This window comes from Bos indicus, chromosome 17 (assembly GCF_029378745.1).
Source record: "Bos indicus isolate NIAB-ARS_2022 breed Sahiwal x Tharparkar chromosome 17, NIAB-ARS_B.indTharparkar_mat_pri_1.0, whole genome shotgun sequence".
NCBI classification, from domain to species: domain Eukaryota; kingdom Metazoa; phylum Chordata; class Mammalia; order Artiodactyla; family Bovidae; genus Bos; species Bos indicus.
In genome coordinates this window covers 25,183,140-25,209,015 of record NC_091776.1, presented here as the reverse complement: position 1 = coordinate 25,209,015, position 25,876 = coordinate 25,183,140, and the positions used below count along the sequence as shown (strand labels likewise).

Genomic DNA, 25,876 nt, shown 5'->3' with positions numbered 1-25,876 from the left:
TCCTATTCTTTTTTCAGTTTCTGATTTCATAGTCAGCCTTTTAAAGCTTTTGAAACAAAATGTTTAACATTAAAAAAAAGAAAATCCCCCGCTGCATGTTTCCTTGTGGGTGTATTTTATTCCTTTCCCACTCCCCCTTACTTTTTTTTTTTTTCTGTAACACTCCAGTCTCAATGAACATTTCAATTAGTTTAGTTCCTCAGACATAATGAGCCATAATAACTTAACTGAAGAAAGAGAAAGGAATAAACATCTGTAAAAAGTGCTAAATTTGGAAGATGGATGGGAATATGTTCTTATCATTGTGCCTTCCCAGCGGCTCTTTTATTTCGCAAGCACTCAATGTTGCCATTTTGGTAACATTACTTACAAATTATTTGAGATGTCAAAACATTTGAAAATGTTAAATGCTAAATCGTGTTTGGAAAACATGTTTAAAAGCAGGGTAGTTTTCATTTTTCTTATTAAAATGGCAAATTCTTTTTTTCTGTCTTTAGATTTTTAACATGTAAAAGTATGACAGAATTAACAATCTGTGGATCTATTTCATTAGCATTTATAGGGTTGCCACAACCTACTGGGCATAATGATAGCTGTTTTTGAATTGTATTAACACACTTGTATTAAGAAATAATTACACATTTGTGTGCTGAATTGCAGTCAGATTTAATATATCTAGTTTTATTGTTAAAATGATTTTACATTGTTTACCTTTTAAAGTATAAAACCCTAAATGCAGAGAATTAAGATGCCTTTACTTAATGACTTTTTTCCAGTCCATTCTTTGTTGTGTACTATAAACTTCACACCAAGTAGCTAGAGCTAATTTCCTAAAAGTTAAGCCTATCTCAGGTAAACAGGTACATCTGCTTTATTTCCTTATACAACCAGGAAATAAAGGATGATCTTCCAACCAGGATGATCTTCCAATTTGGCAATATTTAGAGAATATTCTTTATAGCAAATCTGTTTCCAGTGTTAGGATATGAAAAACTTTTGAGCTAATAAGCAAATCCCACTCAGCTTTAGGTTTTAAAGGGGAAAGTTAGACTATCATGGGAAAACAACACTGAAAAGATATGAATTCTGAATTCTCTAGTTTATACCTCATTTCATGTTACATAGTATACACTGTTTAGCTTAGTTCTTCACCTGTTTAAGCTTCCTAAGTCTTTATTTATTCCCATTTTCATTTTCCGTGTTAAAATGAATTTGTATTTATTTATTTGGATATGCCTTCCATTTATTCTTCTATGAACAGTTTTCTTTTTTGTTCTTTCTCCCTCCTCCCCACTTGCTTTTCTCCTCTCTAAGCCATTTGCAGTCACCAATCTTGTTCATAGAAGGGCTTTAAACACGGAGGCAGCTGCACAGAGAATCACATAAGCTTTTTCAGTTTTCCACTGCACCTGGCTCCATGTGTGGAATTCTTCGACTTGACCACGGGTCTGTGGTACTTTCTTTCTATAGCCTTGTCAAGGTGCTTTCCGTTTTTTTCAGTACACTATTGATGTATTGGTTAGGTATGGCAGAAGTCCAAGGAGATGTGGTAAATGCTTGCATAAACCATCACAAGGGGAGAAACTGATTAATCACAGCTTAAATAGCAAAAAAAAAAAAAAAAAAAAGCCAAAGTGAACTTAAAACTAGTATATGTTCAATTTTATAATACCATTAGATTAAAAGACAGATTTTTTTGTCTGATTTAAATACTGATACAACATTTTTAGCTGGATAGTCTTAAACATTTTAGTATTATCCGAGGTAGATCTAAGGAGATCTATTTGGCTGTAAGTAGTTGTTTCCACCCCACCCCATTTATTAAATATACAATGTGCACACTAAGATTAAATTTGAATTTATTTTTAGTAATTGACCTTCTTAAAATGTATATTGAAGAAGAAAACCCTCATAAGTTAATGTTACTTGTTATAGTTTACCTGAAATTTTTCAAATTTCTCTTCTTCTAAATTTTTCGTTTATTTAAAAGACAGGTTAGCGTCTAAATGTGTTTATTTCTTAACTAATTATTAGGAGACTTGTACATGACACATGGTCAAAACTTGACTATAAATTTAAAAAGTGATTTATATTGTCAGTGTTTTCATACTAGTAGAAAAACATATATCATGAAATAAATTAAGCCATTGTACTACTACTGCAATATCAATAAGAATTTTCGGCCTATCATAAAGTTAAAAATTTCCCTTTCTCAACTCCAATAAGAATTTAGATATTGGCAATTAGCTTCTGGCTTTATAAATAAGGTGAATTTATACCATAGTCTGAATAAGCAAAAGCTTTTTTCTAAGGTTTCTGCTGAAAATATGAGCTACAACTAGGTAATGCCAAGACATTTACAATTGAAAAAGATATAAAACAAATATTAAGATAAAATGGAGAAAAATATAAACATATTGAAATGTGTTAGTAGTGAGAAAATTTTGATCTGCATGTTTTGATTTTTTCATAGATGAATTATGTTGTAAAATCTCTGCTCCCAAACCAAACCAAAAACTACAGAAATTTTGGTGATTATTGTTAATATCTCTAATTTCTCCAGTGTTAAATAATTAAAAGAAGACTTACAATTTCCTCAAAAATATGTGTGTTGATTTTTTTAACTAATTTATCATATTTGGGGAAAAATACATTTTTTGAAGAAAAAATGAGAAGGTTACATGAGAAAGGTCCATGTAATTTTGTTGTATTGAATTCATCAGAAAACAGAACAAATTGACTATAATTACATTTTTGAAATCACAGTTTGTTCTCAGTGGTAATATCACAGCCTCTGACTATAAGGGATCAAGTTACTTGCTAGTGTAAAAAGATGTATTTTAAAATTTGTCTAAATATATCTCTATATAACAGGCAGTCTATCACTTCAGCTGTCGTGCCATGTAGAACAGACCATTTCCAAGAAGTGGAAAAAAATAAATTACAAGAAATTGCAAATAAAATCTGTATGTTGAAATGTTTCTTAAGAATGACCAAAACTTCATAACTCAGGTGTGGCCTGTACTTTTCTGCTATACAAGTCTCACAGGTTCTAAAATAAGGGCATTTGAATGAGAAAAGAAATGACATGACGTTGAAGTTATTTTCTCTTGGGCCTTCAACCTGAGATGTTAAAAATTTCCAAAAGCAGTGTGAAAGACACGCATTTTTAAATGTCCCATGTACTGAAATACTTGGCATTCCAGTCCTTTGTGCAGTCACTGACCACCACAAAACTTAAACATGCCTCTGCTTGTCTGGTCATTAAAATAATATACTTAATGGGGACTAGTGATATATGAAAAAGGATAAAGTCATTTTCATCTTTCAGTGGCTCCCTAAGGTGAGGCCAGGTAATGGGCACAATTTATTTGGTTCTCAAACTATACATATGAAACGGAAAAAAAATTGTTTTGTCAATGAACATTTCAAAAACTTACTTGAAATTTATTGATATACTTTTTATGCGATTAAAAAAAATTGTTTCTACGTCTGATATTTTCCTCATGAGAAATTAGTACACTTGTTTTGTTGGTAAAACGTGTGAAACATACTCATGCACAAGGTGTGCCATCTTCCCTGTCCTTGTAGTTACATAAAGCTGTGTTATCACTATGGGGATCCCACTTTAAAAGGAGTAGCTCATAAATTTATGAGGAACATTATGTACAAGTGTTGTTCCCCTTCCAGGCAGGTAACACTATTTATCCAACAGAAAACTTTATCATATTTCTCACTTTTCTTGTTATGCACATGATAATTTTTTTGTGCAGGTTTTCAAGTCAGAGAACTTTATTTCATCATCTAAGGGAATTTTAACTAGCGTCTAATAAGTCAAAGAGGCAGAAAACCATATACTTTAAGAGAAGAAATTTAGCACAATTGAATATCAACTAGCCATGAAAACAAGTTCTAATAAAAGTACCTTCTAACATCTCATAAAAGTACCTTCAAATATCTTAAAGATAATGCAGAGACTAGATCATTAAAACTTTTCTGTGTGATTATCATATTCAGAATTATAAGAATCCTTGGATACAGTGCTCAAAAAGATGTGAAATACTATTAATGGTCTCATGAGGTGTATTTGAAAGGGTTTTATCAGTTATGTGATGAAAAATTGTATTAATTCCAAATTTTACATTAGTACCCATCTTTATCAGGATCTGGTAATATAATTCTATCTTAATATTTGAATTTTTCCATCAACTTCAAATTTAATATGATATAAATTTATTTTTAAATAATTGCCCATAATTGAATTTTAATGGTACCTCCATCTATCAAAAAGACCTTTTATTCCTTATCACACTATAAATAGGGAGTGTTTAGAGTACAGCACATCAACATACAGATCTCTCTGGTTCTATAGCTTCTAGTTACCTGCTGTGTCAGTGTGCATCAGGGATATTCTTCTTCCCTTCCTCTTTTTTTTTTTTTTTCCTAATACCTATCTCCTTATAGGAATAAGATAACTTCCCTGGTGTCTAGAAAATAGTTGACCTGTTTCACTGGCTGATCTTAGTCTGATTCCTTATCCCAGCTTCAGCTCATGTTTATGTTCCTCAATAATGCACTGATCAGTAATTTAGTTCTGGGTTTATGCATGACAATTATCAATAGATTATTATAATCTAAGTCAGATTTAGTCACACATGCTTGCTGCTGCTGTTGAGTCACTAACAGACTATCCTGTTACTATCCACTAACACTATCCTGTCAGACTCAGTGTGACCCCATGCACTGTGGGCTGCCAGGCTCCTCTGCCCATGGGATTTCCCAGGCAAGAAAGCTGGAGTGAGTTGCCATTTCCTTCTCCAGTAGATCTCAGTGCAAGGATCAAACTCCCCTCTCTTGCATCTCCTGCTTGGCAGGCAGATTCTTTACCAATAAGCCACCTGGAAAGCCCCAGCATTATACACAGTTTAATTTAAAATTTAAAAAGTCATTATAACGTGAAATTAATATATGATAAGAAGTTTGGTGTTATTTCTTTAAGCAATTTACATAATTAACTGTTTTAAACTCCAAAATACTTGAGGATAATCTGGGGGCTTAGTAATTATGACAAATTTATTTCTTTGTATTATATAAAGAGCTGTTAAAATATGCATATAAAAAGTAAATTATTGTGTGTCAGGATTTTACAAACTAAAACTTGCTCAAGAGCTCAAGTCACTCATAATATTTATAGAAGAAACAAACAAGTGTTTTCATTACACTCTCTTGATTAAAAAAATAATCCTTGGTTTTTTCACACCAGGCATTTCATGCATTTGAGTGTTTCTGATGTACAGAATAATCACTCTTTGGTTATTTCTAATTGATCCTATTTTTAAACATATTTAATAAATGCATTGCTCTGTCTAGAAACACATTAAAATGTGATTTTTGTTTGTGTGCTTACTTTTTTACATAATGCTAGTTATCAAATTGAATAACAGATAGTATTCTGTAGTGCCCCAAAATGATATTTTGCTTAAGAGACTGAGTGAGCTTTCTTGGGTCATAAATATCATGTTTAATATTCTTGTCAGTATACAGGAGACAATGAAACTTGAAGGTGTCATTTGAAATCTTGGTGTTCTAGGATCAGTAAGCAAACATTTCTGTGTTGTCTGGGACAAGTGTTTTCCAATATAGAACAAGTAATAAGGTATTCGCCAATAGCGTCTGCAGCTGACTCACCTTGCACTTGGTTACCTTGGTTTCACTAATTACAGCCATTTGTTCTGGGCTTGTCTAAGTGGTAAATGATAAGCAGTTTGTAGTAATATGGACTACAAGAGTGTCACTGAAAAATAACTTGTAGAAAGTCATTTTCTAAGATCCTAAAAAAGCATGCTCTTGGACACTCTTGTTTTATTCTTATTATTTATTGGTGTATCCATATGTATGCCATGTGTCTGTTGAATTTCACTTTTTATTTCATGTCTAGATCTTATTATCTAAATATCATCACTCACGCTTCCCATATTTCTTCCATTTTTGTCTCTTAGGAAAAAAATATGACTTATCATCATTAGAAATTACAGGTAATGAAGGCTTTCCACTTGGGTTTTATTTTTTCTGTTACAAATTTCACAGATTTTCTTTTTCTTAATATTGATTCTCACTATTTTCTAATTATTTAAATAATTTAGAGTCAATATTTTCCCTCAACATCCTGACAAGTTCAGCATCTATCTCAGAACCTTGTTTGCCAAGAGTCCTACACTTAACAAAATAATATAAAGCGATTTGGGGCTCCTGTCAGGAGCCTGTCAGATTTTTCTTAACATAAGAAAAATCTGTTAAGATACCTTTACCTATTACTCTTTACATTGCCTGTAATTTTTCACTTCTAAGCCAGGACGATTCCCTGGAGGAGGGTATGGCAGCCCACTCCAGTATTCTTGCCTGGAGAATCTCACGGACAGAGGAGCCTGGTGGGCTACAATTCATAGGGTCACAACGAGTCGGACAAGACTGAGCGACTGAGCACAGACACAAGCAGCTGGTCATGTTGATGAAGCCTCCATCCGTAGCTTCTCTGTTTTCTACTCACAGGTATGGATCTCTTCTCCAACTGCACTGAGGAATGTAAAGCACTTGGCCACTCAGATCGGTGCTGGATGCCCTCCTTTGTCCCTTCTGATGGACGCCAGGCTGCTGATTATCGTAGCAATCTGCATGTTCCTGGCATGGACTCTGTTCCAGACACTGAAGTGTTTGAAACTCCAGAAGCCCAGCCCGGGGCGGAGAGGTCCTTCTCCACCTTCGGCAAAGAGAAGGCCCTTCACAGCACCCTGGAGAGGAAGGAGCTGGATGGACTGCTGTCTAATACACGAGCGCCTTACAAACCACCATATTTGAGTAAGTATTACATAAAAGGCTGTATCAAAGTCTTCCCTTTCAGGAAATAAAGTTCAACGTGCCCTTCTTCTTAGTAAAAATAGAATTCACCTTGTTTTCAAAAACAAAGATAAAAGTGACTCTGGGATGCAGGCAGCACTATACAATACAGAAACGAATATACTTAACAGGAAGACAGGTTCCTGGGTTGGTATATTAAATCAAACATAACTTCTGATGTTGTTGAAAACATTTTTCGAATGATCTTCATATTTCCTTTGAATATTGCTCACCTGTTTACTTGATTTCCTTGTGTTTTGAAGGGCTTATGTAAGGCGGAAAAAACATCTCTTGACTCAATTCACAGAGAAATTTTGTTTTCTTATCGATACCAGCATTATTGCTTAGTCATCCTTTTCCCATAAAGACATTAAACATGTTAGGCTAAGTTCAGAATACATTGCAGCCATCAGTTTGATAATTTTGCATAGTTTAGTAATATGTTGGCATGGATTCAAGTCACTTATCAGAATCAGAGGAACTACATGATGAAAGCATATTACTGCAGCAATATTATTCATTTATTTACAACAACAGGTTCTTCTTCTAATATTGAGACTTTGATCATTGTACTCAGCTCTTTCGATGTGGGGACCCTAGTCTCTAAGTGGATTATTTTATACAATCAGCTGAAAAACAAATGCTTTAGGATTATTTAGTATATTTTATTTGAGGGTCTTGCTAAGGAAATTATTCCATTTATTCACTGCTATAAAGGAATCTTTACTTTTTAGTTAATGGTTAAATACCACTGATGATTCAATATTTTGATCAAACAACATCAACTAATATTTGATAAGAATGGAAATTATAAAAACTTAATCAAAAGATGATTTTCATCTTGTACAGCAAATCCAATGTATGTGTCATTTTCTTACTTTGATCTTCCAGTGCAAAAAATAAAAATAATGGAACTATAAATTAGAAACAAAAATGAGCCACTGCAGATATATTATTTCTTTTATGACTTATGAAATGGGATGAAAAAAATACTTAAATGGAAGAAAAAACTAGAATTTAGCCCTTTTATGTAAATATGAAAGTCATGGATTAAATATATGGAGGATAAGGATCTGACTACAACTTTGGATATTGATAATAAGAGTTAGTTATTATCTTACTATTAAAAATGTGAATCTGCCATTGAATACGTCCATTCTGATAGCAACAGTGATCAAATTGTGTATTTAGAAGGATTGCATTCAGTTTTTCAAATTACTTCGGAATAATATAGTATATTAGCATTTCAGAACCAAATAAATATAAATTATTGATATTTGTTTTGCTTCATTTTATAAAGTTATGAAATATGAGGGCACAAATACTTATTTTGTTGAATTATCTAACAAAATATCTTATAGATGTAATTTGGATGCTAAAGTCCTAATGTTTAACTTACACATCCGCATACACTATGATTTAAAGCAGCTTAAAATCAAATTTTAATAAATAAGGACTATAATTCACTCTTTGCCCCTCAAACTAAATTCTGGATTTAAAATTTTACTTACCAAAGTTTTCCAAATTTAAAACAACATATTCTCACTAGTGTTTCACTTAAAGTAAGAATATACACTACAGAAGTATATTATCAGTAATGTCAAGGCAAAAATTCAAAGTGTATATGGTTCAGACTAATTCAAATGTGTATTTCTAAATAAATACACAATATTTTCTGTTAGCATATATTACATGGTAATTCTACATTAAATATAGTGAGAAATCACTTCACCCTCTTTAACTCTTAGTGAATACCAACCTTGATGAAGTTTCATTTACATTATAGAACTGAAATTTTGAACATCTATAAAAATCTTTCTCTACTGACTAGTTTTTCTTTTTAATTTTAAAAAATCATGGTAACATTTTTTATTTGATAAAAATTTTAATGCTGCATATATTATAATGCCAGTGTCTCTACTTTAGAAGTCTAGTATTTTCACTTAGATCCTTGATTTCAGGGATTATGAAATATGTTATCAGTTATATGTACTGCTAGAAATCAAAGAATGCATGTATTATTTTACTAAGAAAATTAAGATTTTTTTGCATATTATCCAGATGTTTATTATAATCAATTAATTTTGAGTAGCAATTTATGTCTTCTGTTTTAGTCAGCTCAGCTCACATTGTTCACAATTTAGGGTTTGGAGTAAAGTGTAACCAGGATGAAAAAGAAGCAGAAAATTAGCTATTTTGATGTTTTTATTTATACTCTCCTTAGTTCTTCATATAATTTTAGTCATATCTGAACATTTTTTAACTTCCAGTGATTAATGTCATCTTAGACACACAGTTATCTTTAAATTACCTTGTGCCTCTGACTTAATAAGCATAGTCAATTTATGCTTAATTTAACTATACAAACTAAATCAGAACCATCCATTCCTGAGTATTTTGCCCCCAAATTCACATAGTGGTAGCTGTTAATATGTGTATCATGTATCATCAGAAATGAAAATATTCTCATCATCTAAATTGAAAAGCACGTCCCTTATGTTACTAAAGAAACTAAAAATCAGCACTAAATACCTTTTTAAAAATCAAGAGTGTTTAAATAATTCTTGAGAAAGCAGTTTTACTTTTGCTAAACATACATTTAGTTTTTAAATGAACATAATGTACATTTTGATGTTAAAAAAAGTAGCTGTATATTTAGTTACTTTTGTGAAGCCCTAAAAAAAAGCCTTATGAAGCTAGTACTATCATTTAGAAATGATCCCAGGGAAATGGTGATACGCTTAATAATACAAATGAGGTCATTGCACCCAAGAACTTTCCATTTCTACACCTCTGAATGCTAGAGTTAAAATTAAAAATTGGAGGAAAACAACTTTTACCCAGAAGTGTGTATATACATGTTTTAAAAACATACTTTGTGTTTCTAAAAAACCTGTGTTCGATTTTATTTCTTCATTTTTCTATGTATAAGAAAAGATCCATGAAGAGTATATATATAATGCACTTAATGAAATGGAACTTTTTAATCAGGAGTAATTTTTAACTTATCTGTTAATATTTAACATCATTAGTCATGAGCGCTTTACAGCCATGCCTTCTCTTATTTGTGTTATGTTGTAGATTTCTAATACTCTATTAAGGATCAAAGGAATACACTGAAAGATTGAGACAATAAATGTAAACATGTAGAGTATGGTCATGCAGTGTTTAGATTTTATTTTAAAATGTTAGTAAATTTTAGCTTAGCTTTACCTTTAATTTTTACTAGAATAATAAAACATAACTAACTTTTAATAAAAGTTAATAATTGTTTCAACACTTGCTAAAATGAAATAAAAATATTCTCTGGAGTTTAAAATTCCTTATATTCTTTCATATGGAATTCAATACTTTCTTTAAAACTGTAAACATGTGATTTAAAACTAACGTGTTTCAAGTGACACGGTAAGTTAAATATAAAGCAATCTAGATAGTCCAAGCAAATAAGGAACATAAAAGTAATTTAAGTTCAAGAATATAACTGGTAAAAGTTATATCATTAATGTAATTTAGAAAATCCCAATATTTAAAATAATATATTTAATATTGGGGACTTCCCTGGCAGCTCAGACGGTAGAGTCTGCCTGCAGTGCATGAGACCCAGGTTTGATCCCTGGGTTGGGAAAATCCCCTGGAGAAAGAAATGGCAACCCACTTCAGTATTTTTGACTGGAGAATCCCCGTGGACAGAGGAGCCTCAGTTCAGTTCAGTTCAGTCGCTTAGTCCTGTCGGACTCTTTGGAACCCCATGGACTGCAACACACCAGGCTTCCTTGCCTATCACTAACTCCTGGAGTTTACTCAAACTCATGTTCTTTGAGTCGGTGATGCCATCCAACCATCTGATCCTCTGTTGTCCGCTTCTCCTCCCACCTTCAATCTTTCCCAGCATCAGGGTCTTTTCAAATGAGTCAGAGGAGCCTGGCAGGCTACAAAGAGAAGTTGCAAAGAGTCGGACACAACTGAGCGACTTCACTTTCATTTAATATTATTTTTGTAATCTTTCTTGCTCATGATTTTGGCTTCACATTTTGAACATTATCTCCAGATTTTTTTTTGTCTGGAAGCAAGTATATCTTTCAGTTTAAATCAGCCTAAACAATACAGTACTAAAGATATAAGGATTTGTGTCTTGGAAACCTGTTGATTTCTTGCCAAAAACATAATCGTTCCCTAAGAATTGAAGACACTTATAAATGACTAATGAAGTTTCATCTAAACTGTATTTGTGAAATATTTCTTTTATTTGTTTAAGGAATCATACAAAATAAATTATATCGAATAGAGTGAAAAAGCCTACATTGATATGATTTTTTGAAAATCCTAAATCCATGAAATTTTCTATAATCCTAGGACTGTAGGAAACCATCTATTGAAAAGTGTTAAAAAAAAAAAAGTGTTGCAATTGATTCTGTTTTCATATCAAATAACATTTAGAGTGGTCCAGATGTGTCAAAAAATCACTCTAGCTGTCTCCTGACCTGTTTTTGCCTACTTTGGAGCCCTTTTGAAATTTCAACCCGAATCATACATAACATAGTGTTAAGAAAAGATGTCAGAATTTGGAAACACTGCATTTAAAATATTGCTGCCACTTTAACCTAGACTTTCCATTCGTGACCATCATTTTAGGAAAAATTCTTTTTGGTATCTATATTATTTCTACCTAGAACTTTTTAAAATTGTAGAGTATATTTTGTTGAGTCACACCTTTTCCAATCCTTTCATTATTTCAACCTGCCCTCTGAGTGTTAAAGTCAAGATTGTGTAGGAGCATATATAGAATTCAAAATAAAATGACTTTTCTTAGCAGTACAGATTACCCTTATATCCTTGTATAGTGTTCTCTTTGGGATTTGTATATTCCTCTAATGTCATAAACATAGCATCACTTTACCAAATATTAAATTCCACAAAAGGTATTTTTATATGTGGCCTTTTTAACATTTTTGTTTTTTAGGTCCTTACATTACTAAATGAATGGACATCTTTTTCAATATTTTTTTTCCTTTTTTTAAAATGGATATGTTTGTTTCTGTTCACTTTTTCTTCAAGTTGTACTGCTTTAAAAAAAATATCCTATTTCTGAGATTTTTGTTCTCTCACTAATCTTCATAAAAATACATCTAGATTTGTGAGCCTAACTAATTTATTACTTTTTTTGGTTTATCTCTTTGTGACAAACCTCTGGTCTTTGAATCACACCAGTCTTTCTATTTTTCCATTAAATTCTTTTATTTTGTAATTATAAATTAATCTCTCATAGTCAAAAAAGTTTACTCACCTCAACTCTGTGAGCAGGAAACATATGACAACTCAAGATCAGAAGAAACCTGATCTAGTTCATATTCTCTATATATCTACTGTTAGAATTCAATGTTCACTGAATTTTACAATATTGCACTGTTTTGAAAAATGGTAATCTATTCACAATTCATATCATTATTCCAGTTAACTGATGCATCAGCTGACTGGAACCTTCTTATACTCTAGATAAGTGAGATGTTATAAGATTATATTGTTTCTTCTCCTTTAGTTGTTGAGTAATGATCTTCTGTAACTAATATGATTTAAAGTGAAAGATATAAAAATCTTCTGAGGTGCAGATATGAAACAGAGCAGTTCATTTTAAATCTATATATCTGACAGTTTCTGTGGACAATTTGCATTTTACTTATTTAGACAGCAGTGCTTCTCTTACAACATGTCATTTAAAAATTTGTGCCTTTGGGTGAAACTAGTTAGTAACCGATACTCTCTTGGCATATTTAGACTCATTATGCAACTATGCATATTATAAGTGCAAAGTAATTATGTGATGGGAAATGAATTAATGGATGAATAAGTGTTATTAAAGTAACCAAATTTTCTTTAATGCTGTCATCGTATTTTAATTTACACACACATCTACACATAGTTTTGATATCTCTTGGAGAAGGAAATGGCAACCCATTCCAGTAATCTTGCCTAGAAAATCCCATGGACAGAGGAGCCTGGCAGGCTACAGTCCGTGAGGTTACAAAAGAATCAGACACGACTGAACAACTAAACAACAACTACACATAGTTTTGATATCTCTAGGCAAATTATCTGGTAGCTCGGCGGTAAAGAATCTGCCTGCCAATGCACAAGATGGGGGTTAGACCCTGGGTTGGGAAGATCCCCTGGAGAAGGAAATGGTAACCCACTCCAGTATTCTTGCCTGGGAAATCCCATGGACAGAGAAGCTTGGTGGGTCACAGTTCATGGGGTCACAAAGGATTTGGATACAATTTAGTGACTGAACAACAGGCAAACTCTCTTTTTTCAATTAATAAAACATGTTTTAAATTGCTTAAATTTATCTCTAAATAGTGTCTATAAGCTTTTATGAGGGAAGACAGAGTTTGAACTCATTCAAAATACTGAAATACACCTAACCAAGCTGTTTTGTGAAATATGATGTTTTTTTTAATACCTTAAGATTTTAAATTTCTTTTGATTTATTCAAAGAATTGAATTCATATCCTAAGGAAGAAATATATTTGTTTTTATTTCTTAACTCTCTTAGAATTTTAATTGCTCCCCTTTCTTGCCAGATCTGTAAAACAATACTTTACATGTTTTACTTACTAGCAACTTTCATACATAAGCTCTCATCTTTCACATTTTTTAAAGCTAGTATATCTTCCATTCTTTGCTCTGTTACAGTCACTTATTCTTCTTATTTAGTTCCCAGGTAGGAGGTATTTATTTGTGTGTTATTAATTACATTTTTCAGTTCATTGATACATGGTTAAATAAAATATTGAAGGACATACAGAAGAGAAAATTAATAAAACTAATTTATATATTTATTCAATGTTTACACTGCTTAGTAAGTGATTCTTTATTTACATAAAACCGTTCTTTTTGTGCACACTTTGCATTTTATTGAATTAACATTTAGCATATTAATATTATTTATATACCTCATTTTATATTACAGATCATTTTCATCCTTTTTCTTATTTTGTACATTGGAAGTAAATCCATATAAGCATTTGTCCATCATGTGAGCCTAACAAAGGAAGATTATCAATTAAAATATAAATAGAATTATCAATCAAAAGGAATATCTACTTGGGAATTTTTCCTGCCTCATCATTCTGAAGATCATGGGTCAAAATTTAAATGCATTAATTTATAAAGATATTGTATATAAGTCTGGAATTTACAACTTCAATTGCTTATAAATATCATTAAACATTGTTCAATACTCAATGTGCCAGACTTTTTTTGAGTGAGTCTGCGTCTTCTGATATCCTTTTAATAGAAATTAGATAGCATCATTTAGACAGTTTAGAAAGTGTTTTGGACCATAGCGTTCATTGTTCAAGATTAGATAATACTACTGAGTCAAGACTAAACTCAGCATAACGTGGATCCACTTAATGCTTCCCAAATAACATTAATAATAATAATCTTGGAAGTTTTATATTAAAGTCCAATAAGACTCCCTAATTACTGCATTAATGATTTCTAATAACCTACATCAGTTTAGGTGGGGACAGTATAGAAGATTTGAAAGATTTAACCCAAAAATGTAATCACGTACAAAATGACATGAATAAAAACAAGTTGTAAGGTATAAAATTTACAGGAAAAAAATCCAGTCTTATTTCTTTGATACAATATACAACTTTATGTTTATACATTATATCTAGGCACTTAACTCCTAGGTACTTCTTTCTCCTAGAGATAGATTATTTTTAACTAAGGATTAAAAGATTATATGTGAACTTTATTTGAATAAAAGTTGTATAACCTGTACTTTAAAGTGCTATCTAAATCATCAAGCATAGCTTTTAAGTCATTGAGTTCAACAAGTGATTATAAATATATTTTCTGTGTCCTATTTTCACAATTCTGTTGTATGGATACAGTTATGCATTTATGTATCCCATAGAGAAGCATTATATTTTTAATTTAAGTTTAATTTTTAATTGTATCTATTTCCAGAGAAAGAATAAACAAGGATTATGCTTAAAATAAGAGTAAACTTATTTAACTAATTGCTACTTCATTATCAGAAGCTGTTTAACATGATAGTGTAGTGCTTTTGGAGGAAAAGATGAGTGAGACAATCAGAGGAACAAGTTTGGTTGTTCCTTTATTTTTTTAAACTACTAGTTGTACTTTTGAGGACCAGTTCATATTACATCATGTAGCGAAATTAACCATGACTCTGTAGAGAAAATAGATGTCTATATTATAAGGAAGACATTATTTTTACTGCTTGTAAAAATGTTGTAATCAGTAGGGCTTTTTTTCTTCTTTAATGTTGATGTCGACTAGAATCCCACACCAGATTCTAATACCACTTGTGTTGGATGTTTACCTGTATATTTTACACAAAGTAGAAAATTGACATTAGTTTGTCATCAAATATTCCAAGATTTATATATATGCCAGTAACTATGTTTCAGCTGAAATTTGGATAATTACTGTATTATTCCATAAAAAGCATATTTGTAAATGTTTTTGTCAGAAATTTCCAAAATAAGTGTTTTGAAAGATAAGGAAAACTTAAGCCTAGAAGTAATACATAAAATAAACTCAATATCAAAGGTATATTTGCTGGGTTATATTGTTAATCATCCTGGGTAAAGAAATAGGGTAGGACGCTTCTCTCATACCTAACTAAACACTGTTGGGCTTTGTCTCAAAGGGCAACATATGGTAGGACGTTTTTGAGTCAAAAATGGCAACAGTAGATAAAGTATACGTAGCAAGATGTCTTGATGATGTACACTTGATGGTGTATTTAAGATAAAATATTTCCCACGTAGGTTTAATTGAAATGGTGGTAGGTCCTCAGATAAGAAAGTTAATGTTATAGTTTGACAGTTGCTATGAGTTTATTTTTAGAAATATCTAGAAAACCTGGAGATTGACCTATAGAATTATTGTACTTTTCATCTTTAATAAATCTGATGCCAGAACTAATCCCCCTGCTAGTGACTAGTAATGTGGCTTTAAGTTTTATTTACCATAGAATTGTTCATCAGACGGTTGCATTGGAGGTCATGAATCTAGATCTGTCCTGGGGGAGTATATATTGGTTCTTGATTTATCTCAGTCTTTTTGATAAGAACAGTGGTAACAGAGAACAATATTATGTAGAACCCATACATTCTACTAAGTTATGTTTTTAAACATTTGAAATGATGGATAATTTCAAGCTTATTCAAAAAAGAGAATAGTTTACTAAACTCTCCACATTCTCCAGCTTAAACAATTACCAGTTCTCGGCCAAATTTGTTTCATGCAAAAGCTAATATACTTCCTCTTCATTCAGATTTTGTAAAGCAAATCCAGAAACCCTACTGTTTAACCCATAACTATTTCAGCAGGTTTATTAAAGTTTAGCATAACCACAAGAATACTCTCTCTCCTTAAAAATTTGCTTGCTATTTTTCACTGTCTGGTCATTGTTCAAACTTCCATAATTTTCTCATAACTCTTATTTGCATTTATAATTAATTTTATTCATGATTAAAATCAAGTTTGTTGATGGAAACCCATCTTTACTTTAAAACTTTGATTAATATATGATATGTATATTGGACAGACACGGCATAAATAGTGCAGTATACTTGAGTTAACTAGAATATAATAGCTGGTTATTCTCTCTGATAACATAGGGAAAGCAAATATAGCTAAAATATATCAGTGTGTAAGCTAAAAAGACAATTTACTTAGGATATTTTCTCTTTGAATATGATTTCTCTTACTATCTTCGGAGTTCTTACCACATCTAATATTTTTAAAGTGCTTGATATATCTCATTATATCTTCTTATTGAAACATAATCTTCTGTTAATTTTGCAGTGTTTTACAGAAACAAATATTTAAATATGTTGACTTGAATACCAGATTATGACAACAGAGTAGAAAAATTGAAATGTCTCTGTTTCACATTTCTTTGAGTCTCGATTAGAAGATCGTGGCAAATTGGAGATCAAGATGCTTAAAGGAGATACTTAATAAAGTAAAGAGATTAACATTTTGGAAAATAGCATATCTGAAGAGAGTCTAAAAGGTTTGAAGGACTGCAAATTGAGAAGAAAAGGGGATCGGTAACAAAGCAAATGTTAAGTGTTTAAACAAATATGACACAGATAAGATAGCGATCAGTTAATCTGTCTTTATTGAGAGCAGAAAAGAAAAAAAAAAAGGATCTATATTGATCCTGAGAGATTTAAATGACATGCTATGGTAAATATCCTGACGCTGACATTGGTATTTGCTCCTGAGAGATATGAAAACACATTACCTAGAAAGCTTTACAAACTACAAACGTATGCATATGCCAACTGTGATTTGGTGGAATAGCACTTTCTAGTCCTGTGATGTATTCCCGAAGAATGCGTTTCTAACACTGGGCCTGGTTGAAAGGAGTGAAGGCATGAGGCTCAATTTTACTAGGGGAGAAAAGAAAGGCAGTTGAGAAAGCCTTGTGCTTTTATATATTTCCTTCCCTTCCTGTTTCTACATAGATGACTTCTTATCTCTTCTACTTTGGAATTTTGGAAAGGAAATATTTGGTTTCTTAAATCCTTTTTTTGCCCTCTCACACCTGGAATTGCAATGAATGATTAAATGTCTAGGAACAGAAATTAAGAAATCATAGTTTTAGAAGGAAACTTGGGAAAATAATGCAAAATCTGAGTATGAAAATGTCTAGTATATTTTATGTATGTGCAATAAATACCATTGGGTTTGTCTATTAAATGTATGTATTATGACTTAAAGATTTAAGACTTCTTATTATATAATAATAATTTTTAGAAAGAACCCATAGCTATAGATTTCAAATATCTATATGAAGATATTTTAAATATTTTAAATCTCTTAGTTCATCAAATATTGATCTTTTCTTCATTGAGTTGGCTTGTTTCTCTTATAATAAGAATTTTCTACTTTAGGTATTATATTTTCCTCTATTGAGCAATTTTAAGGAAAACCCTTGGTGTTAGTTACTATGACGTGCCTCACAAATAAAATGAAACATCCAGCATTAGTGATTCAAGATCAAGTTACCTACTCTCCTTAAACCTAGTAGTGATATAGGCTTTCTTAATTATTTTGGAAGATATAGCAAACAGGCTATATAAGATCATTATATCTTGGGTTGATTACTTTGGAGAGTAAATTAAGATGTAGCATTAGCATGGTAATGTGGAGGCATAAATTCATTACACACTTAAGAAAGGAAAAATAAAGGGGAATTGTGTTAGCTAAACATTAATGCTAGATTTAATAATAGTAGCAGCTACTACTGAATGCCTATTTAATATAGGCATGAGAAGATGAAATAAGGTGATAGTTATTCTCATCAGTCAAGGGTGATAAAATAAGCTCTATGAATTTCAGGTTATAGTACATAATTTTATAATTATTTTAAAGTATTTTATGATTATATAAATCCACTCAGTTTTATATAGGTAAAGGGGGTTTAGTATTAGACAATGTAGCAATAACTTTTTTCGGTAAAATGGAATGAATTTTAACTCCTTTGAACTTGAATTAAGCTGAAGATTTGAGAAATCTACATTTAAAAATTATATTATGAAATGATGGGAAGATAACTATTTCTCAGTTATAACAAAATATTGACTATTTAAATGTTACTGAGAAAAGTATACATTTTTAAGTGCAGGTTTACTTTAGAATTGATTTTAGGAAAATACTTGACGTTGAATAATTTCATTTTCATTTCATGCTTAAAACTGAGCCCAAAATCTAGAAACACCATCCTGGAGAACTTAAATTATTTTGAGTTTGGAGGGATTTTGTAGGAATGTTTGTAGGAATTCTTCATAGAAATTGTGATTTCAAATGCTCATAAAAAGTGTGCTAAGGTATCTAGTATGAGGGAATATTGCCTTCACTTTAAACAAAAACATTTAATGTAGTTCACAAAGGGCATATTCTATTGCTTTGAAATTAATTTTAAATCTATGTCTTTTAAAAAACCTTTTAAAGTTTTTCATATTTCCACTACTTTCTAATTCTGAGGGGTAGACATCCATAGGTCCTATTGTTTGTAATACTGTTCTTTAATGCCACGGCCATTTAAAACTGTAAAAAGGTTTTTAACCAGCTGTTTTAAACAAGTCTTCCCAAACAGTGTGACCCACATTCAAGAAAACTTATTATTGAAGACCTGCTATATTGTGGGCATGGTGGTCTTCAGTTTTGTTTGCCCTAGATCTAGATTATATGAATGTTCTGAAGACTGGCCAAATATGAAAATGATTTTGGCTCGTGAACTCATCAAAGTGATGTGAAAATAGGATCGATATCAAAAATTAAAATACAAATGTAATAACTGAATCAACTGAAGTACTCCTGGAAGATATCCAGGGGAAAATACTATAAGAACTCTGGTTGAAAATGTATAAAGGGCATCCGATCAGCTTTATTACTGGTGATCACAACTTCGGGCATCCTCACTCTGTAAGGACACTATGCTTCATGCACAGATCAAATAACTGAGTTTTGGTCATCTCAGTGACATCTACTCTGGGCCGTGTTAGAACCATGCAAAAGCATTTTTAGTTATTGATATCCCTCCACTCCATACCTCATAATACCTCATACAAGCCTTCTTTGAAATAATTTTGAAAAAATGAATGAACCAATCTCAGGCATACTATAATGCCAATGAAAAGTTTTCTTCTTTCTTTATGAAGCTGTTCACCTGGTTGAACTGTGGTGTCGTTGTTGTTGTTTAGTTCCTAAGTTGTAGCCAACTCTTTTGTGACCCCACGGACTCTAGCCCACCAAACTCCTCTGTCCATGGGATTTCCCAGGCAAGGATGCTGGAGTGGGTTACCATTTCTTTCTCCAGGGGATCTTCCCGACCCAGGGATAGAACCTGTGTCTTCTGCATTGGCAGGTGGATTATTTACCCCCAAGCCTCCAGGAAGGTCTGTGGTGTCCTTAGTAAGTACTTATAAAATACTATAGTCTTATTCTTTTCAGGACAGGTTTTTCTAAGCATCACTAATTTTATTCATTTTGACTTTATGATAGTTTGGAAAGGTTAATTTCACAAGACATCATTTTCTGATTTTGTTCTCAAAGTACGCAGGTATTTCCTTTGGACCCTTAGCTTTCTACAAAATTACAAGAGTGGATCTTTATTCTGATCCTCATATTAAAGAAGTGAGGTGTACTTAATAGCTCCAGTTAGAGAGCCAGTCTGCCAAGGTTCACATACTGACCCAACCTGTTACTAGCTGTGTGACCTCTGTAATTTCTTTAACCTTCCTGGAACTCATTTTCCTCATCTGTGACATAGATCCTCAAAAGCTCATTGTGGAGATTAAATTATTTAACATACTTAAAGCAGTGAGTGCCTGGCCCAAAGGAAGCACTCATTAAGTGTTCAAGGCAACCATATATTCAGTTAAAATTGGAACAATGACATCAGCCTGAGTATGGAGAAAATTTAAATTCTGGGTTTAAATAGAACTAATTATGCTTTCTTTTACTCCCAGAGAAAAATCAGACTCCAAATGTTCTTTTCATGATATATCACTATTTTACATCTGCAGTATATATTCTTTCACATAATACATATGCTTTAAAAGTACAGTATGACTATTTTTCTTTTTCATCTGTAAAACCAATGAAACGCATAGAAGAGAACCAAAAGCATAATGCACAGCAAATACTAAAGTTTATTTGTTTCATAATGATGTTAGTCACAAAGCATGGTTATAACTTTTAACATTTCATATTCTCATTATTTTACTTCTGCATTTCCAGTGAGTGAAGATATTGATTATGTACAATAAACAGTAAAAATAATCTGACAAAGAATACTCTTTTTTGGAACAACAGATTTGTATTTCATACAGAAAGCAGCAGAATATATTTGATGATTGTAGAAAAATAACATTTTTTCAAGTCAAAAAAATTTAAAAATGATACAAACAGATGGCCATATCCAATTTGACTTTATCTGAATTTTGACAATTGTACTAACCCTTTAGAGTAAATTCTGGCCTTGGGCAAGATATTGTTATTCCAAAGAGTTCTGAGAGCCCTGGGTGAGAGACACAAATGCCCTAAAATTATCACACAAAGTAAGTGTAGAGTCTATTAGTGTGGAAAATTGGGTCTTTCTATAAGATATACTAGGTATCTATGTCTGCCATAAATCAGTCTTTACACACAGAAGCTCTAAGTTTTTCCTGCCTCCTTTTTCTTCTTTAAAATCCTGTTATCTGGTAAACCTGATTCTCTCAGTCAGCCTTATATTTATATTTTTATACTTTTGTCTTTCAAAGTCAGAAAGAACTAGAAAATGATGTCATAAGCGCTTTTGACTAATGCCTGAAAAAGCTGCTCAAATTTTACTTTTTGTTTATGGCTTACTCACTGGACTCTCTGCAGTATAATTCTCATGATTTTATGATTCTCTATGTTTTTTGTCTTCTGCCTTCCACTTCAGTTCTGCATGAAAGTGAAAGTATTAGTTGCTCATTGGTGTTTGACTCTTTATGACCCCATGTTCTGTAGCCCACCGGGCTCCTCTCTCCAGGCAAGGATACTGGAGTGGGTAGCTATTCCCTTTTCTAAGGGATCTGCCTGACTCAGGATTTGAACCTGGGTCTCCCGCATTGCAGGAAGATTCTTTATCATCTGAACCACCAGGGAGGCTCATAGATATGATTATTTTCCTAGAAAGCAAGAGGCCTAACAACTAAGTTGTTAGATGCCCAGTTGCATGCATCATATGTGCTTATTTCTTTTTATGTTTGGCTCCTATGAAAATAAAATTTTCTTATTTTTTATAAAATAGTGAAATTTTCCTGCATTTATAGTGCTGTTTCCCAGCTATGAAAGAAATGATATCTTAAAATAGATTTAGCTTTTTTTCACCTAATATATTCGTGATTGATATTAAACTCTCAACTGTATTAAGCATTGTCTCTCAAAATGCAATGGTTCTCAATGATTCTATGTTCTAAGCTTACTTTGCTAGAATAAAATGGCTTTGGTTATCTTTGGGAAAGATCCCTAAGAGCAGGGGTCCCCAACCTCCAGGATTTAATGGCTGGTGATTTGAGGTGGAGATGTAATAATAATAGAAATAAAGTGCACAATAAATGTAAAACATCCTCCTCTACCCTAGTCCATGGAAAGTTTGTCTTCCACAAAACCAATGCTTGATGCCAAAAATGTTGGGGACTGCTATCTTAGAGTGTAATCTAAGAAGAATTTATAGAATTCTCTTTTGGGGCCAATATTGGAGCACTATGTGATTTTTAACTGATAGACAAAAAGTACAGACTTTCATGAAGAAAAGTATGGGATTAGAGAGCAAAAAATTATGAACTGAATATTCTAGGTTTCTAAATCTTTAAACGAAATCCAGGATGAATATTGGAAGTTAGTTTGAAAGTCATGTTTTGGATAGATTCAGACATGATTTAATGATAATACTGATAGTAATAGTAGCTAACAATTATTAAGAACTTAATATGTTCCTGGCATTATTCTAAGAACTTTTCAGACATTAATGCATTTAAATCCTACAATGGCCAACTAAAATAGATATTTTTACTGTCCCCATTTTATAGATTATAACATTGAGAAACAAGAGATAGTGGGGAGCCAGCCCATGGTGTATGTTGGCATCTGATTCTAGTGTAAACATCTCTAACCAATTCACTGTTAAATCCCTGGCTTAAGAAATTGGACACTAGAATGAAGTCAGCATGGATTTGTTGCATGAGGTTTAATTTTTGGTGTTGTACTAACAGAGAGTTACTGCAGTTTCAAACTTTGTGGTAATATGGGCCCAATGGAGAATGAAAATGAAAGGATTAGAGAAATTTTGGGGAAAAAAAAGTTTAGCATTAGAATTCTAAATGTAACAATAAAAGGTAAAGGAAGTATTAATAGTTATCGGGGATAGTTCTCAGGGCTTCCCTAGTGGCTCAGACAGTAAAGAAGATAAAGAATCTGACTGCAATGTGGGAGACCTGGGCTTCTATCCCTGAGTTGGGAAGCTCCCCTGGAGGAGAGGGTGGCAAGCCACTCCAGTATCCTTGCCTGGAGAATCCCCATGGACAAAGGAGCCTGGTGGGCTACAGTCCATGGAGTCACAAAGAGTCTGACATGACTGAGCGACTAAGCTAAAGGGTAGCTCTCAAGTCTTGAGGCTGGATGATTGGAAAAAGATTGCATCTGCAATCTCACAGTTGTGAGATGGTGTGAAAAACAAATGTGCTTTCTTTTTTAAATTAAGATACTTAGACATGAAAAGTAGACACTGTGAAAGATGATAACTGAAAATACTAGTAGGTTGAGATATAATAGAACTTGTTTTTGCATAGGAAATATTTGATCTAATGTATGTGTCCTTTAAGATGGCTCAGTGGTAAAGAATGCCTACCAATGCAGGAGACCTGGGTTTGATCCCTGTGTCCGGAATATCCCCTGGAGAAGGAAATGGCAACCCGCTCCAGCATTCTTACCTGGGAAATCCCATGGACAGAGGAGTCTAGTGGACTATAGTCCATAGAGTCCCAAAGAGTTGGACACAACTTCACCAGTAAACAACAGCAGCAACAATGAGAACTTTAATCACTTTAAATATGTTATTTTAAACCCCATGATTAAAACTGTCCCTGTGTCATCACGATTTCTGTGAGTTGCAGACCAGATGCTTCTAGGGAGTGATTTACTTTACTTGTGAATGTCTCTCTGTGAAAAAAGAAACCCTGAAGCAGTATTTTATTTTAAAAAATATTCACCAAAATCTTTACATAAATCATATATAAATCTTATATATGATTCATATCAGTCAGTGATCCTTATAAGCCTAATTTGTCTTTGTCAAAATTTATGAGAAAAAAAACGTCCGATGCTTTTCTGGAGGTTCCTGGTTTTTATTGCTGTTGATGGAACCAGAGGCTTGAGGTTGTTGGGATGGAATGACTTCTTTTAGCAGCTCACAAAACTGCTTTTTTTCTGTCACAATTATGCTTAGAATTGAGTTATCAGCCACGAAACATCCAGGCAGTCATTTTGGCTGCAAAACATTTTGTCACTCTTGGAAGATTTAGGGTGATGGAATGCAAACTATTTCCAGATGTGTGAAGTATAAACTCTGGATCCTTGCTTTTTCTCTGTGAGAAGACAAATATGCTTTCCTTTGCATTCCCTGAACCCAGGCATTTCTTTCTAATTCATCAAAATTAATGAAAACCCCTCTACTTTTCTGTTTGACTTCCATTGTCAAATAATTAGAGAATACATTTACATCCATAAACATTTGACTGTAATATTCCCCACTTTAAGAATGTTGAGAGGCTTTCTGTTTTGGCTGCAGCAATTCACATTTTTATTAGCTTTAAGGGCTTTTTTGTTTAAACCCTGCCTGCATGTTTTCTTTCCTGCCATTCAATGATTGCTGGCTCCTTTATACACCACTTTTCCCAGGCCCTTGTACTTTGGCATTCCTTTCTCCTTCTGGAATGCTCTCTCATCTACAAATCCACTCCCCACCGTGTCTGCTTGGACATCTACTCATCAATCAAGATTCAGATCATTTTACTTAAATGGGACGCCTTCTCAGACAACGATGTACATGTATGTTCTCCTTGTAACTTCTTATAGGTTTTATATGTAATTGCTGTTTTTAAAATATCCTATAAAACTAGTTAAGCTATTAAAAGGGTAGATCTCTTAGATAAGAATCCATGTGTACCTATTTTCAGTTCAGTTCAATTCAGTTCAGTTCAGTCACTCAGTCGTGTCCAACTCTTTGCGACCCCATGAATCGCAGCACGCCAGGCCTCCCTGTCCATCACCAACTCCCGGAGTTCACTCAGACTCACGTCCATCGAGTCAGTGATGCCATCTACCCATCTCATCCTCTGTCGTCCCCTTCTCCTCCTGCCCCCAATCCCTCCGAGCATCAGAGTCTTTCCCAGTGAGTCAACTCTTCGCATCAGGAGGCCAAAGTACTGGAGTTTCAGCTTCAACATCAGTCCTTCCAAAGAAATCCCAGGGCTGATCGCCTTCAGAATGGACTGGTTGGATCTCCTTGCAGTCCAAGGGACTCTCAAGAGTCTTCTCCAACACCACAGTTCAAAAGCATTAAGGTCTCAAAACCCAGAACTTTGTCTGGAGTGAAGTAAATACCGAGAAAGGCTTATTAGACTACATCAATGAATCAATAGATGAAACATCCTGAAACCAAAAAAGCAAGTGCATTTTTTCTCCTTAGTTATTTAGATATCTCCCCAGTTAACATAAATTAATATAATTACAGTAATCTCTGGGTGGGAAAACAAACAACTCCCCCCAACATAACCATTTCTGTTCCTAACATACACTGTCCTGGATTTCATCATCTTTCAACCTTCCATGATTTTCATGTTCTTTTATTCTGGCCTTACATATTTATTCTTTTCTGATTGGATTAATAACCTCTTAATCCTCATAGTTCAGTATCACCAACTGCTAATGTCACTAGTCTATATCTTTTTAATTGTCTGTCACATATAATTCACAAACATATATATAAACATTAAATAAAATTAAGGTAATCTTATACATGAACATAAAACACAATCCACTACAGAGAAACAAGTATGAGCAAGAAATTGTTGATAATTCAGGATAACTATGGCTAGAGAAAATTTTTCTGGCTTTCCTGTAGGTTTTTGGGGTTTTTGTGTGAATTTTTAAATCTTTGGTATTTTTGCTTTTCATCATTATCACATAAGTTATTTTCAAATTTTTTCTTTATGGCATTGTGGCAACTAAAGAATATCTCAGATGCTTTTTTTTAAACAAAGATGCAAAATTTTTATTTTGCTCTATGAGAACTTTAGTATCAGACATGTAGGTACATTCATACTCTAGTCATATTTTGTTAATGATATAGATATGTTATATATAAATATACATTATTAATACTATTTAACCA

The 25,876-nt window shown here is 32.7% G+C and overlaps 1 protein-coding gene across 3 annotated transcripts in view; it reads left to right on the top strand.

Moving 5' to 3' along the window:
• Positions 1 to 25,876, top strand: part of PCDH10 (protocadherin 10) — a 46,532-nt gene that overhangs the window by 7,415 nt on the left and 13,241 nt on the right. The window contains exons 4-6 of one of the 3 annotated variants that reach the window (XM_019978059.2): positions 6,000 to 6,035; positions 6,550 to 6,855; positions 13,862 to 14,136. In XM_019978059.2, coding sequence (XP_019833618.2) covers positions 6,000 to 6,035; positions 6,550 to 6,855; positions 13,862 to 13,902 — 383 coding nt within the window. In that variant the 3' untranslated portion in view covers positions 13,903 to 14,136. Of the gene's footprint in view, positions 1 to 5,999; positions 6,036 to 6,549; positions 6,856 to 13,861; positions 14,137 to 25,876 lie in introns of those variants that run through there. The other 2 variants (XM_019978061.2, XM_019978060.2) reach the window with 2 other exon arrangements.